General features: G+C 34.7%; 1 protein-coding gene across 1 annotated transcript; it reads left to right on the top strand.

Moving 5' to 3' along the window:
• The first annotated feature begins 3,613 nt into the window (after positions 1-3,613).
• Positions 3,614-10,723, top strand: Ahcy (adenosylhomocysteinase). The gene is made up of 8 exons (XM_090168111.1): positions 3,614-3,844; positions 5,440-5,630; positions 7,367-7,495; positions 8,986-9,198; positions 9,404-9,611; positions 9,951-10,156; positions 10,266-10,460; positions 10,530-10,723. Exons 1-8 carry the CDS (start codon positions 3,817-3,819, stop codon positions 10,659-10,661), a joined length of 1,302 nt encoding a protein of 433 aa, XP_090024237.1. The 5' UTR covers positions 3,614-3,816; the 3' UTR covers positions 10,662-10,723.
• The last annotated feature ends 1,337 nt before the right edge of the window (positions 10,724-12,060 follow it).

Consider the following 12,060-nt stretch of genomic DNA (forward strand, 5'->3'; position numbering starts at 1 on the left):
ACCCTTGCTCGTTCTTTTCTTCAAACCGGGTACTACTGGAAGTAGACCCTTGCTCATTCTTTTTATCAAGCCGGGTACTACTGGAAGTAGACCCTTGCTCATTTTTTTGGTTTTATTTTTGTTTTGAGTTCATAAATGATCCCACGAGTATGGAGGAAAGTAAAAGGTCACCACCCGGTAGTCCTACTCCCGGGTGGAAGGCTAATTACAACGGGGATTCGCCTGGTTCCCCGAAGGGATCGTTAGCGATACCGTATTTTCGCTTCCCCGGTACAATTCAGCCCTCAGCACGACACCTTACACCTTAACTTAAGGAAGAAGCAGAGCCTTAGTTGGCCAGCATGAAGGGTTACCCCTCCACCTGTTACTCCCTTCCACCACGAAGAGGTACAAGGTTGCAATTTATGGAAGGGAAATTTGTACTTACTTATAGCATTAGAAGAATAAAAAAACGAAATTCAATAATTCCCTTTCTTTAATAGGCGTAGTCATGCACTTAGAAACACCTTGTTATAGAAGGTTGTCGTCTGAAACCCTGCGACGTCACCATTGTAATTTGCCTATTGATAAAAAACTGTAACTGTCATGGCGGCCACTATTAACACTACAGCTGTGACGTTACAAGTTTTCAAAATCGTATCAGACGACAACACCCTATTGTTAAAACGTATTTCTACATGTAGCTTACTTCTTACATTTTAATAACGCACTTTTGATACTAGTTTTGTTCTTTATCGAAAAAGATAAGACACCAATGCTTAGTGAAAGGAATCAATTGGGTCAAAGTAATAATAGAAACTACGTTTATGAGCATAGATATACACTCTTATTAGAAACGTTTAATGGGCGCCGCCATTATCGTACAGGCAACCGACGAGCAAGCGCTCTACCGCAGAAATTTCATCCCCCCAAAACCGGTTTTTTCATCACCCTCCCCGTAGACTGTGGCGGTCGATTGGGGAGGCGTGTTTAAGAGTCTATAGGAAACGTATATAAAGGTCTAGATAAAATATTTCAAAGGGAGTGAATACGGAGGTGACAGTTAGTAGAAACGTGTAATTTCTGCAGGCTATCGGTAAGAAAGCTCGTGCTATCGTCGCGAGAGCCATTGTCTCCTGCTTAAAAATTATACTAAAAGTCACCAACAGATTTTGTCTAAAGACTACGGCCTGCGGAAAGGTCAAGCCATAGAAATCTCATAGGTAACTAGAATGCTGCCGTGTAACTGGCAAATGGGCCAAACGCCGTGGCAGACGATAGCCAGATCTCAGCCAATCAGAGCTCAAAGAGTGGTTCTGCCATCAATTTAATGTCACCAGAGAGAATGACGTCACCTATCTCCCGCTATATTAGCGGATCCAAGGAGGATTATTATCCTCCTTGGCGGAACCACTCTACGGCCTCTCATTGGCTGAAGGTTCAAGGCGAACTGGCGTCAAGCTCGGCCGTAGGCGGCAGCATTCTAGTTACCTATGAGATTTCTATGGGTCAAGCACTTAGTACTAAAATGCTAAGAGAGCTCGCGCTCTTGGTCACGTGCCTTCCTCGGTGTCTGCTAGGTTTCAATTCCGTATTTTATGTTAAGCTTAGACGCCCCGAAATTTATCTAGACCTTTATATACATTTCTTATATCTATGTTTATGAGGCCGATTTTTGACGGCCAATTACCCGGATACGGTACAATTTAGGAAAACTTTTTTCAGAACCTTTTTCGCTCCTTGTTACCCAAAGAACACGCCTGTAAATTTGTGCCAGACTTCTTTAAAACACCCGGTATAAAGAAGGCCTAGGTACGACAGTTATGGCGATACTTTCGTTATCCGCCAAACAAACAGCACTGTCAAACTTACAGCTTCTAATCGGTTCGCTTCCCGCCATTCGAATAAGCGTTCTAGTTATTTCTAGGAGGATTCAAGTGTACACTTGAATCCTCCTAGGTTATTTGTTCGATTTATATGCATGTATCTTCCCTTTTGCGTGACATAGATTCCCCTCAAATTCGTAATAAAAAAGAATAAACTTGTATTTTGTTACGGTCTTCACATCTCTAACTCAACTTGCATGTATCGATGCTCAAACCAAAAGCCCGTCCTCAGTTTTAGAGGCTTATTGAGCAGATGTTAAATAAATAAATTATAATTGACTTCCAAGGTACGACAGAGATGGCGATACTTTCAGCCATACCAAAAGCACGGTCAAAGCTATAGCTTCTAATTGGCGCGCATCACGCTATAGATGCTTCTATAAAATAAAATGATTAAATAAAAAGTAAAAAATTGAATATGTTGCTCTTACGTCACAAAACACGGCTTTATTAGTATATTCTTCGCACGCGCGCTAGAAAAACCTATATTCCTCACGACTGAAGTGCGCGCTCGTAGACTTGTAAAAGTAAGAGGCTGTGACGTAAGAGGAAATATATTCTAATTTTTACTTATTATTCATTTTATATTATACAAACCTCTATTCGAATGAGCGTTCTAGTTATTTATCTGATTTTTATGGACCCAGGGTCAAATAAGTGTATACCACTTGTATTTACTGGTGTATACATCTTGTATTTCCTGTGAAATAAACTACCATTATTGTTCTTTATATTCTGTGTTTGTAAATTTTTCTTTTATGGCTTAATTATAAAATTAAATAAATAAATTTAGAAGGCAAAGTTAAACCAATGAGGTAGAATATATAGAGATCCAAAACCAACTTTCAGGACCTACCGTTTCGCGGGACAGTATTTGTTGACTTGGAGAATTAAGCCTAGTAAATGAACTTAATCAAATCGTGTTGGCGCCATCAATCGTATTATTGGAAAACAAAACCCTAATATATTTTTCAAAAGTGTCTGCTTATAGAAACAGATGGCGCCAACACGATTGGATAAAGTTGAAACTTAAGCCTTATTCTCCTACTCAAATAAAACGTGTCCCGCTTATCCCAGATTTGTTTGGATATCTATTTATTCTACCTCATTGAGTTAAACGTCCGTCATTCACTATCTTCACCCACATTGCATAATATATTGAGGTTTAGTTTTCCAACAACATGATAGATGGCACCAGCACGATTTTTTTTTGCTCCTGTTCTAGTAAGAGCTAAGGCTGAGTCTTAGATTTACTAACCTTGGGCCTAACTCTCCAACTCACCAAATACTGTCCCGCGAAACGGTAGGTCCTGGAAGGCGGATTTGAATCGCTATCCTCCTTGCTCTTTTTTTTTCTATCTCATTGTATTGCACTTGCGCAGGGAGTAGTGGCGTACTCCTGTAATCCCAAGCGTCTGGGAGGGAGAGTTTGTGGATAGCCGTGTGAGGACGACCACCAATCCCCCAACGGGTGGTCGGAATACTTCCGCCACGGGTGTCCCCACCCCTGTCGCCACGTATCCCCCCCGTTGGCGTGGCCGTTACACATATATCGCCCTGATTCAAGGTTCATAAATACGCTAATAATTTATTATTAATCAGTTATTGTGTGCTGGTGTCTAAGGCCTTGGGTCGGCACCGATTTGTGTCTATCAAGAAAAAAATTGCTGTTGCGGCATCGTGGGGTTTGTGGAAGTTGTGGCGGTAATTTTGCTCTTAAAGATTATTCGGTGTACTACCACTACGACTGTATAGTCACGCCAGTGGTTCTGAGTCTACTGACTGAAACCAACAACAGTTGCTAATATTGTATTTCATATTTTTCGATTGATTTTATCTTATCAAAGCTACGGACGTCAAGAGTTTAAAGTCTATTATAATTAATCTTTTAAGTATAAATAGTTTTAAGTCTCTTCAATAAGTCCTTTTAGTTGCCCAGATATCCTTGAAAATGAGTCAAAAACCTCAATATAAAGTTGGTAAGTTTTCTTAGAATGGTAATTGTAGGAAATGAATAGGTTATTGAAAACGACAAATGTAATTAGTTTTAGTTGTTAATGATATTTAATATGCATTTTTACGTAAAATATCTTTTGGGAATTGCATAACCATTTTTGGTTGCAGCTCAGCATTTATTTTAAACTGGTTTCATTGGAAACCATGTATTTGGTACCAGCATAAGCAACATAATAACAATAAGTATGACAATTAAGGAGATTTACAACCTAACTGATTTTCATAGTTATTGCGTAATCAAGATGTTATCTCAGCACAGAGCCCTCTAGTGTCTAAAATATACGAGACTTCGCTAAGCTGAAATATCTGGTTTCTGATAGATAGGCGGAATATTAGGCTAAAATGATAAAAATTAAAAAAACAATCCTCGGCACAAGGAGCTCATGCTTTTTTATCACGCATGATCAAAACGGTAAGTCGCGAGTCCAAGTCACAGCTTGAAGAGAGTATTAGTGCCGAAAAAAGGTTCTGCTAGAAAATTAGCATTAAAGCAAAATTAAGTGTCATACTTATTGTTATTATGTTACTTATGGTACCAGTCTAATTTTATAATGTGAAAAAAAGACACAAATCTGTTCTTGCCCTATCAAGCTTCAAGTTTCCCACTTGTGAAATATAAAACCGATAAGGCACTATATTCCCTATGTTAAAAGCTTAACATTGTAAAATTTCTGAGCACTGAAATTATATTGTTGGCATTTTATGTAAAAGGGAATATATTTTTCTGTAAATGATAGTATTTAACATTTCCACCACATTTAATCGGGGGTGTGCCACAGATTATTTTTGTGAACTTGGAAAGTAGTGTTAATGTTACTGGTAGATTTGATCATTTTTAACCACAGAAATATCAACCATATTATATTTATTCTGCGTTTCATTGCTTAAACAAATGCTCAATTAAACTAAGATTCAATAACTCACACCACCAATGTTAGTTACTATTTAAATTTTTGTTACATCCAAACCAACTTCCGACGACAGCAGGCGCTAAAGCATCTAGCCAATGAAAATGTACACAAGAAAATCCACGACTTTTGACGGGTTGCGTTCTCTTTGTGTGGGGTGCTGGGTTTGTTGCTCATAGCTGCTAGCGCGTAGCACCCCCTGGTTTTGTTTGAACTTGTTAAGTTTGATAAAACAGACTTGAAAAAATTCACATGACATGGTAATCTTCGTATAAGTTAAAATTTTTATTTACCATGGTTTAAAATATTAATTTAATAGTTGTTTAAAGCATGACTGATACTTCATGGTATTCTTGATTTTATTAAAAACAGTTAAAATTTACATGTTTCGAAGCTTTCGGGTTCGAGACCCCTCGTCAAGCGGTATTTTGAAAACGAGGGGTCTTGAACCCGAAAGCTTCGGAAACATGTAAATTTTAACTGTTTTTAATAAAATCAAGAATACCATGCTTTAAACAACTATTAAATTAATATGGTAATCTTCATTAGCACAAGTGCATTATGTAATTATTTTTTTAAGTGCTATAACAAGTGAAACTGTATTAAAAGTTGAGGAGAATTAATTGTAATTTGAACATTATCCTTTTTAGCTGATATTAGCCTTGCAGCGTTTGGTCGGAAAGAAATTATCTTAGCCGAAAATGAAATGCCAGGTTTGATGTCTTTGAGGGCAAAGTATGGCAAAGAAAAACCACTTAAAGGTGCTAGAATTGCTGGCTGTCTTCACATGACCATTCAAACAGCAGTCCTCATTGAAACTCTGACTGAACTTGGTGCCGAGGTTAGTACCATACACTACTAAGATTGTAAAATTACAAAATTATTCGGTCACATTTAAATTAATTTAATAAAAATTGTCACCTTTAGTATATTTCTTTTTAATTTTAAATAAAATTATCTGTATCATTAAGTTTATTAATATTATGGTTATTTCGATAGATTCCCCAAATTGTACCAATATATAAAATAAATTAGCATTTTTTGTTTTTAAAAATATTTAAGGGTACAATAAAATAGCTTCAAATGTAACATGTTATGTGACTCTCCTTCTTCAAGTGCCTACATAAATGTAGAATATTAACACTTATTATGAGGATTATAAAGATAATTACACGTATTGTGTCCTGAATATGCGACCAACTCATTAACAAAAGTTAAGTACAAAAATATGTACGAGCAAAGGTACACATATTTTTCACTGAATCTGTGATACTCATAATTTACAACAGTGAAGTACACCAGCAAAAAAATATATGAGTAAAGGTAAAACTACATGCATACAGCAAACTACATGTAAAACTGATAAATAACAGCCATATTGGAGTATTAAATTACGACAAAAATGTCTAGTAAAAGTAATCAATCAATAAAAAGTAATGATAATTTAAAGAAAATGAAAGTTTCCTAAATCTAGCCAAGAAACTTGTTTAGTTTTTTTTTAAACTTTCATTTCAGCCCAAAATAGATAGAGTAAGAAGTTCAAGGACAAGGAAAGTTAAGGGAGTGTAAAATTGGGTACAGTTATAGTACAACGGCTTTGGTCAGATAATAATTTTTTAGGCATTGAGCATAAAATGTATGTTTTGGTCATTGAAAGTTAAAAAATTAGATTTTCAATCAATCGACATTACATACTATTTCTTTCTCATTTTTGGAAGGTTTTGGTACAGTAGGATATATTAAAACCAAATGATTCATTTGGATAATATTATAGCTTAAATTCTGTTTGGGTTAGTTCTAAAAATAACTTTTTTACCAAATTTATCACAGCTAACCAAACCCAATTTAAACCTCCTATTTTTACAAATTAAAATGCCACTTACAATTGTTAGTGACATTCCCCCAGGGTATTATCCTAGGTATGATTTAATTTGTGGTTCAGAGCTCCCTGGACAGGAGTAGGGTGGTATAAAAACCCTGAACGCAGGGCTCCCACCAAAATCTCCAAAAAAAATAGGGAAATAGGGGATTTTTCTGGCTAGAAATAGGAACCAAATATTTTAAAGTAGGAACCAAATAGGGACCATTTTAATAAACAAAAATAAGATCTTTATTTAAACTTTTAAAAGCAGCAAATTTTTAAAACTGACTTAGTTTTAATTTAAAAAAATGTTTTATCACAAAAATTAAGTACTTAGTTTTAATTTCTAAAAAAACTTTTATCAATCCCAAAAATGACTAAATTTTTTGTAATAATTCTATCACATTAAGTCGGGGTTTTTTTCGCTTTTCTACGAAATATTTTAAGCCGATGGTACTTTTCACCAAATGTACTAGAAATAGGGTGATTTATTGACCAAATCCTGATTTTATGGTGGTTTAGGGACCTCGAAAAAAAGTACGGGCTTTTAGGCATTTTAGGGACCTGGTGGGAGCCCTGTGAACGAGAAAATGCCGCCTCTAACATTTGAAGATCCCAAATCCCCCTAGATAAAATACCCATAGGCTCTTTCTGTAGTCGCATCTTAAATTGCATAGGTTGTCTATTCTATTTATACATTTTTTTCGTGACTGTAGGTTCAGTGGTCAAGCTGTAATATTTTCTCAACTCAAGATCATGCAGCAGCAGCTATTGCTGAAACAGGAGTGCCAGTATATGCGTGGAAAGGCGAAACAGATGAAGAATATATTTGGTGTATTGAACAGGCAAGTAATTTTAGCACATTTTACTCCATCCCATTTTGGCATTGGTAGTTAAAAATTGTCAACGAATTTGAGAATACCACACTTTAGTGATCGTACGGGGACCCTGACTCCAAACCGGTAAGTTGGGGATCCCCGAGTTTTCAACCCCCGACACGACTCTGGTTGGGTTGTTAAATTTTTGGGTCGTTTTTTTTAAGTCGGGTTTTCGAAATAAACAAAATTGAATACATCCCCTAGCGAGTGCTTAGCTACAGCATACAACCAAAACGGAGAAAGACAGGGCAAGCCAGCAGCTTATTCTCTCAGCAACTTCTCTCGTTTGAAAGTACAAAGGTTGCGTCACACTTGCCTCTCATTCACCCTGGTTTTGACTTCGTTCTTGGTTTTAGCATAAGTCTATAATATTGTTCTATAAGTTGGGGAAGATTTTACTGAGAGCTAGTAACAGAGTGACGTCATCACAAGAAGAAAATATCCTCCTAGTGAGGCGCTGTCAAAGGCTACGTGTGACGCGTTAGCAAGCGGACACAAAACAGTGCTGAAGCCTGTAATTCAGTCTGTCTTGTGAAGAATAGAAAGTGTCAAACTTATGGAACAATATTATACACTTATGGAACAATATTATACACTTATGGAACAATATTATACACTTATGGAACAATATTATACACTTATGGAACAATATTATACACTTATGGAACAATATTATACACTTATGGAACAATATTATACACTTATGGAACAATATTATACACTTATGGAACAATATTATACACTTATGGAACAATATTATACACTTATGGAACAATATTATACACTTATGGAACAATATTATACACTTATGGAACAATATTATACACATTTTTAATAGTCGGCCATTGAAGCGACTACTCTTGTCACTTTTATAATTAGAAAATGCTTAATTATAAAAATTCCAAAAAACCTCGACCAGTTTTTTTTAGTAAAATACATTAAATCAGATTTTACTTCACTCCCATGAAGTATAAAATTGTATATTCCACTTTTACCCATGCCAATGTTTTTGTTAGTTTTTCAACAAAGAGCATATACATGACAAACTACTCTAGTATCATTTCTTAAACAACTGATTTAAATTGTGTAATGAATTTCAATAGATATTTGAAGAAATAAGTTTTCCAAACCGGAGTAAAAAAAATTTTAAGATTCAATAAAAGTTTATTTTGATGTACAAAAATGTACATCATGAAAAAAACCGTTAATTGTATATAAATCAGTAAGGTTTTAATACAAAAAGTAAATTCTTTTTACTTTTCGTACAGTTTGTGCAAAAATTAGTAGAAGCATTGATTGAGCAGTCCTAGGTTAGAAAAAAAATTGTTTAAACCTGGTTTTATTTCTAATACTGGAGTAAATTTATTGTCGCTTTTGTAAGTTCATTTACCATTAGTGTTGAAAAAACCTAAACTACCAAGGTATAATTTTTTTAAATGTTTTTATTTCATTTTTAGACCATAGTCTTTAAAGATGGAAAACCCTTGAATTTAATATTGGATGATGGAGGTGATTTAACTCAACTTGTTCATGAAAAATATCCTCAACATTTGCCTGGAATTAAGGGTCTCTCTGAAGAAACTACAACAGGAGTGCATAATTTGTATAAAATGCTCAAGAACGGTACTTTAAAAATCCCAGCAATTAATGTCAACGATTCTGTAACTAAGGTAAGACCAAGTTTTGGAAAAATCCTTCGTCCGGTTTATTTGCTGGGGCTTTCTGTGAACTTTTTTTTTATGAAATTATGTGAATTTAGAAACATATTGGTCGATCATTGTATGTGTACTGGCGATTCTAAATGATTCTCAAACTTAAATAGTTATTTTTAGCGCAAAATCTCAAGGCCAAAATATATTTCATTTTAACTTTTAGAGCAAGTTTGACAATCTCTATGGATGTAGAGAATCGTTGATAGATGGGATAAAGCGGGCCACAGATATAATGTTGGCTGGAAAAGTGTGTGTTGTTGCTGGATATGGAGATGTTGGTAAAGGATCAGCTCAGTCTCTCAAAGCATTTGGAGCTAGAGTTCTTATAACTGAAATTGATCCGATAAATGCCCTTCAAGCAGCGATGGAAGGTATATCATTAAAATTTTTCATTAAAAAATTTTCCTTAAACAGGCGTTGGTAAATTGTTATTTTGAGGGTAGATGACAAATTTCTTGCTTTGCAGGATTTTTTGCACTGTGATCATGCAAAGTATATGAATCTTTAAAGTGATGTGAAATTTACTACCATCCTATAACCGATTTAGTCTGATCTTGTTGTTCAATTAAGTTGATAGGCTGTTTTCTAACTTTTTCTTTAGCATAATGTAGAACTATCGTTAGGGTTGCTTCTGGTTGATTTATACCAGGATAATTAGTTTTACTGTGGTAACCAAACAATATTTAAATTGCTTGCTTTATCAATTTTAGGTTATGAAGTTACTACTATGGAAGAAGCTGCTAGTCAAGCATCAATATTTGTCACAACCACTGGGTGTAAAGATATAATTAGGCAAGAACATTTCTTGAAAATGAGAAATGATTCCATCGTTTGTAACATTGGACATTTTGATTGTGAAATTGATGTTAAATGGTTGGAACAAAATTCTGTTGAGAAAATTAACATCAAACCACAAGTAATTATGGTTTTGTGTTCATTATTTAAATTGCTATGCAAAATTGAGACCAGTCAGATTCCAACTTCTTAAGTTGCTTTTAAAGTTAAAAGGAACTTGTGAATTTCAGGTTGACAGATTCAAGTTACCAAGTGGAAATCACATAATTTTATTAGCTGAAGGACGTCTTGTAAATCTAGGATGTGCTACTGGTCATCCAAGTTTTGTTATGAGTAATTCATTTACTAATCAAGTATTGGCACAACTTGAGCTTTGGTCCAACACCGCAAAATATCCTTTGGGAGTTCATTTTCTACCTAAAAAGGTACTGTATGATAATGCAATTTTGATGATTAATTTCTGGTAATTAATATTCATTCTGTATTCTTTATAGCTGGATGAAGAAGTAGCAGCTCTTCATTTGAATCATTTGGGTGTTAAATTGACTAAATTATCATCTAACCAATCAGAATATTTAGGTGTTCCTCAAGAAGGACCATTTAAAGCTGATCACTATCGCTATTAATATAAAAAAATTGTAAGCAATCATGGTAATAAATTTTTTAAGCGATTGCATTTCTCTAGAAAGTGGCACCTTTCTTATTTCATATTAATTTTAAGACAAAAATTTTAAGCACTAGTCTAATGTAATAATAATAATAATAATAATAAAAGCTTTATTTCAGGATATTCCTATCAGTTAGATACTGGTTTACATAGGTGTCCGTGTTATTAATTTTAATTAAATTAAAATCCAAAACCAAAGAAAGGAGAAATAAAATGCTACAATTTTGTCACCAATTTTCAATTACATATATTTTGAGGTCTTTTTTTTAAAATATTAAAAGAGTTCTGACTTTTTAGCACTGCTTCTAGTGAGTTCCATAACCTTATACCATTTACTCTTATGCTTTTATTACTAAATGAATTATGGTAATTCTGAGTATTAAAGTTAATATTCGTGTTTCTTGTGACGTACTTATTTGATGGCATTGATTGCAGAACGAGTCGAAAATTTCTAAAACATATCTGGGGCATTTTTTGTTATGGATTTTGTACATTAGTAGTAAGGTGTGATAGTTCGCTCTTTGCTGTAAGCTCATCCAACTTAGCTCCTTTCTTGCTTCTGATGCTGAAGATCTTGGTGGTATATGTAATATGGCTCTGGCTTCATTATTTTTCAAGGTTTGTAGTTTCTTGAAATTTGTGATGGGTGCAGCATTGTAAAATATATCACCATACCATAGTCAAACACTGATTGTACCAGGGCGTTATACAAGATACATAGGGTTTCTTGGTTGAGGCTTGATATATAAGGTTTAAATAGCCAGAACTTTTGTTTTACTTTGGTAAATGTATAGTCAATGTGACAAGACCATTTAAGCTCATCGTCAAAGATTAGACCCAGGTATTTAAATGTATTAACAATCCGAATTTCCATTTTTGGCAGCTCCGTTATAATTGATGCGATTTGTTTTTTGGCCTTATTTGGTGAAAAGATCATAAAAGCAGATTTTTTGATGTTGAGGTGTAACCCTTTAGAAAGTAATACATTACGCATCATGAGGATATCATTCTCCAGATTTCCTATTGCATTATTTAGGTTTTTATCTGAATTGAGCAGTGTCATCGTAAGCGTATTCAATTGACTTTGATGTATTTAAGGCTTTGTGGTTATCACTAGTGTATAAGTTAAAGAGTAGTGGTCCGAGCACACTACCCTGGGGAACTCCGGTTTTAACCAATAGTGGCTTAGAGGTGTTCCCATTGACTGATACTACTTGTGTTCGTTCACTAAGATAGGAGTTAAACCAATCCAGTGATGCATTTTCTAGACCAATCCTCTTTAATATTTCAATTAAAGTGTTGTGTTTAACACTATCAAATGCTTTGGACATGTCGAGGAATGCTACTATGACATATTT

This window comes from Leiobunum rupestre, chromosome 3 (assembly GCF_980474605.1).
Source record: "Leiobunum rupestre chromosome 3, qqLeiRupe1.1.hap1, whole genome shotgun sequence".
Taxonomy (NCBI): domain Eukaryota; kingdom Metazoa; phylum Arthropoda; class Arachnida; order Opiliones; family Sclerosomatidae; genus Leiobunum; species Leiobunum rupestre.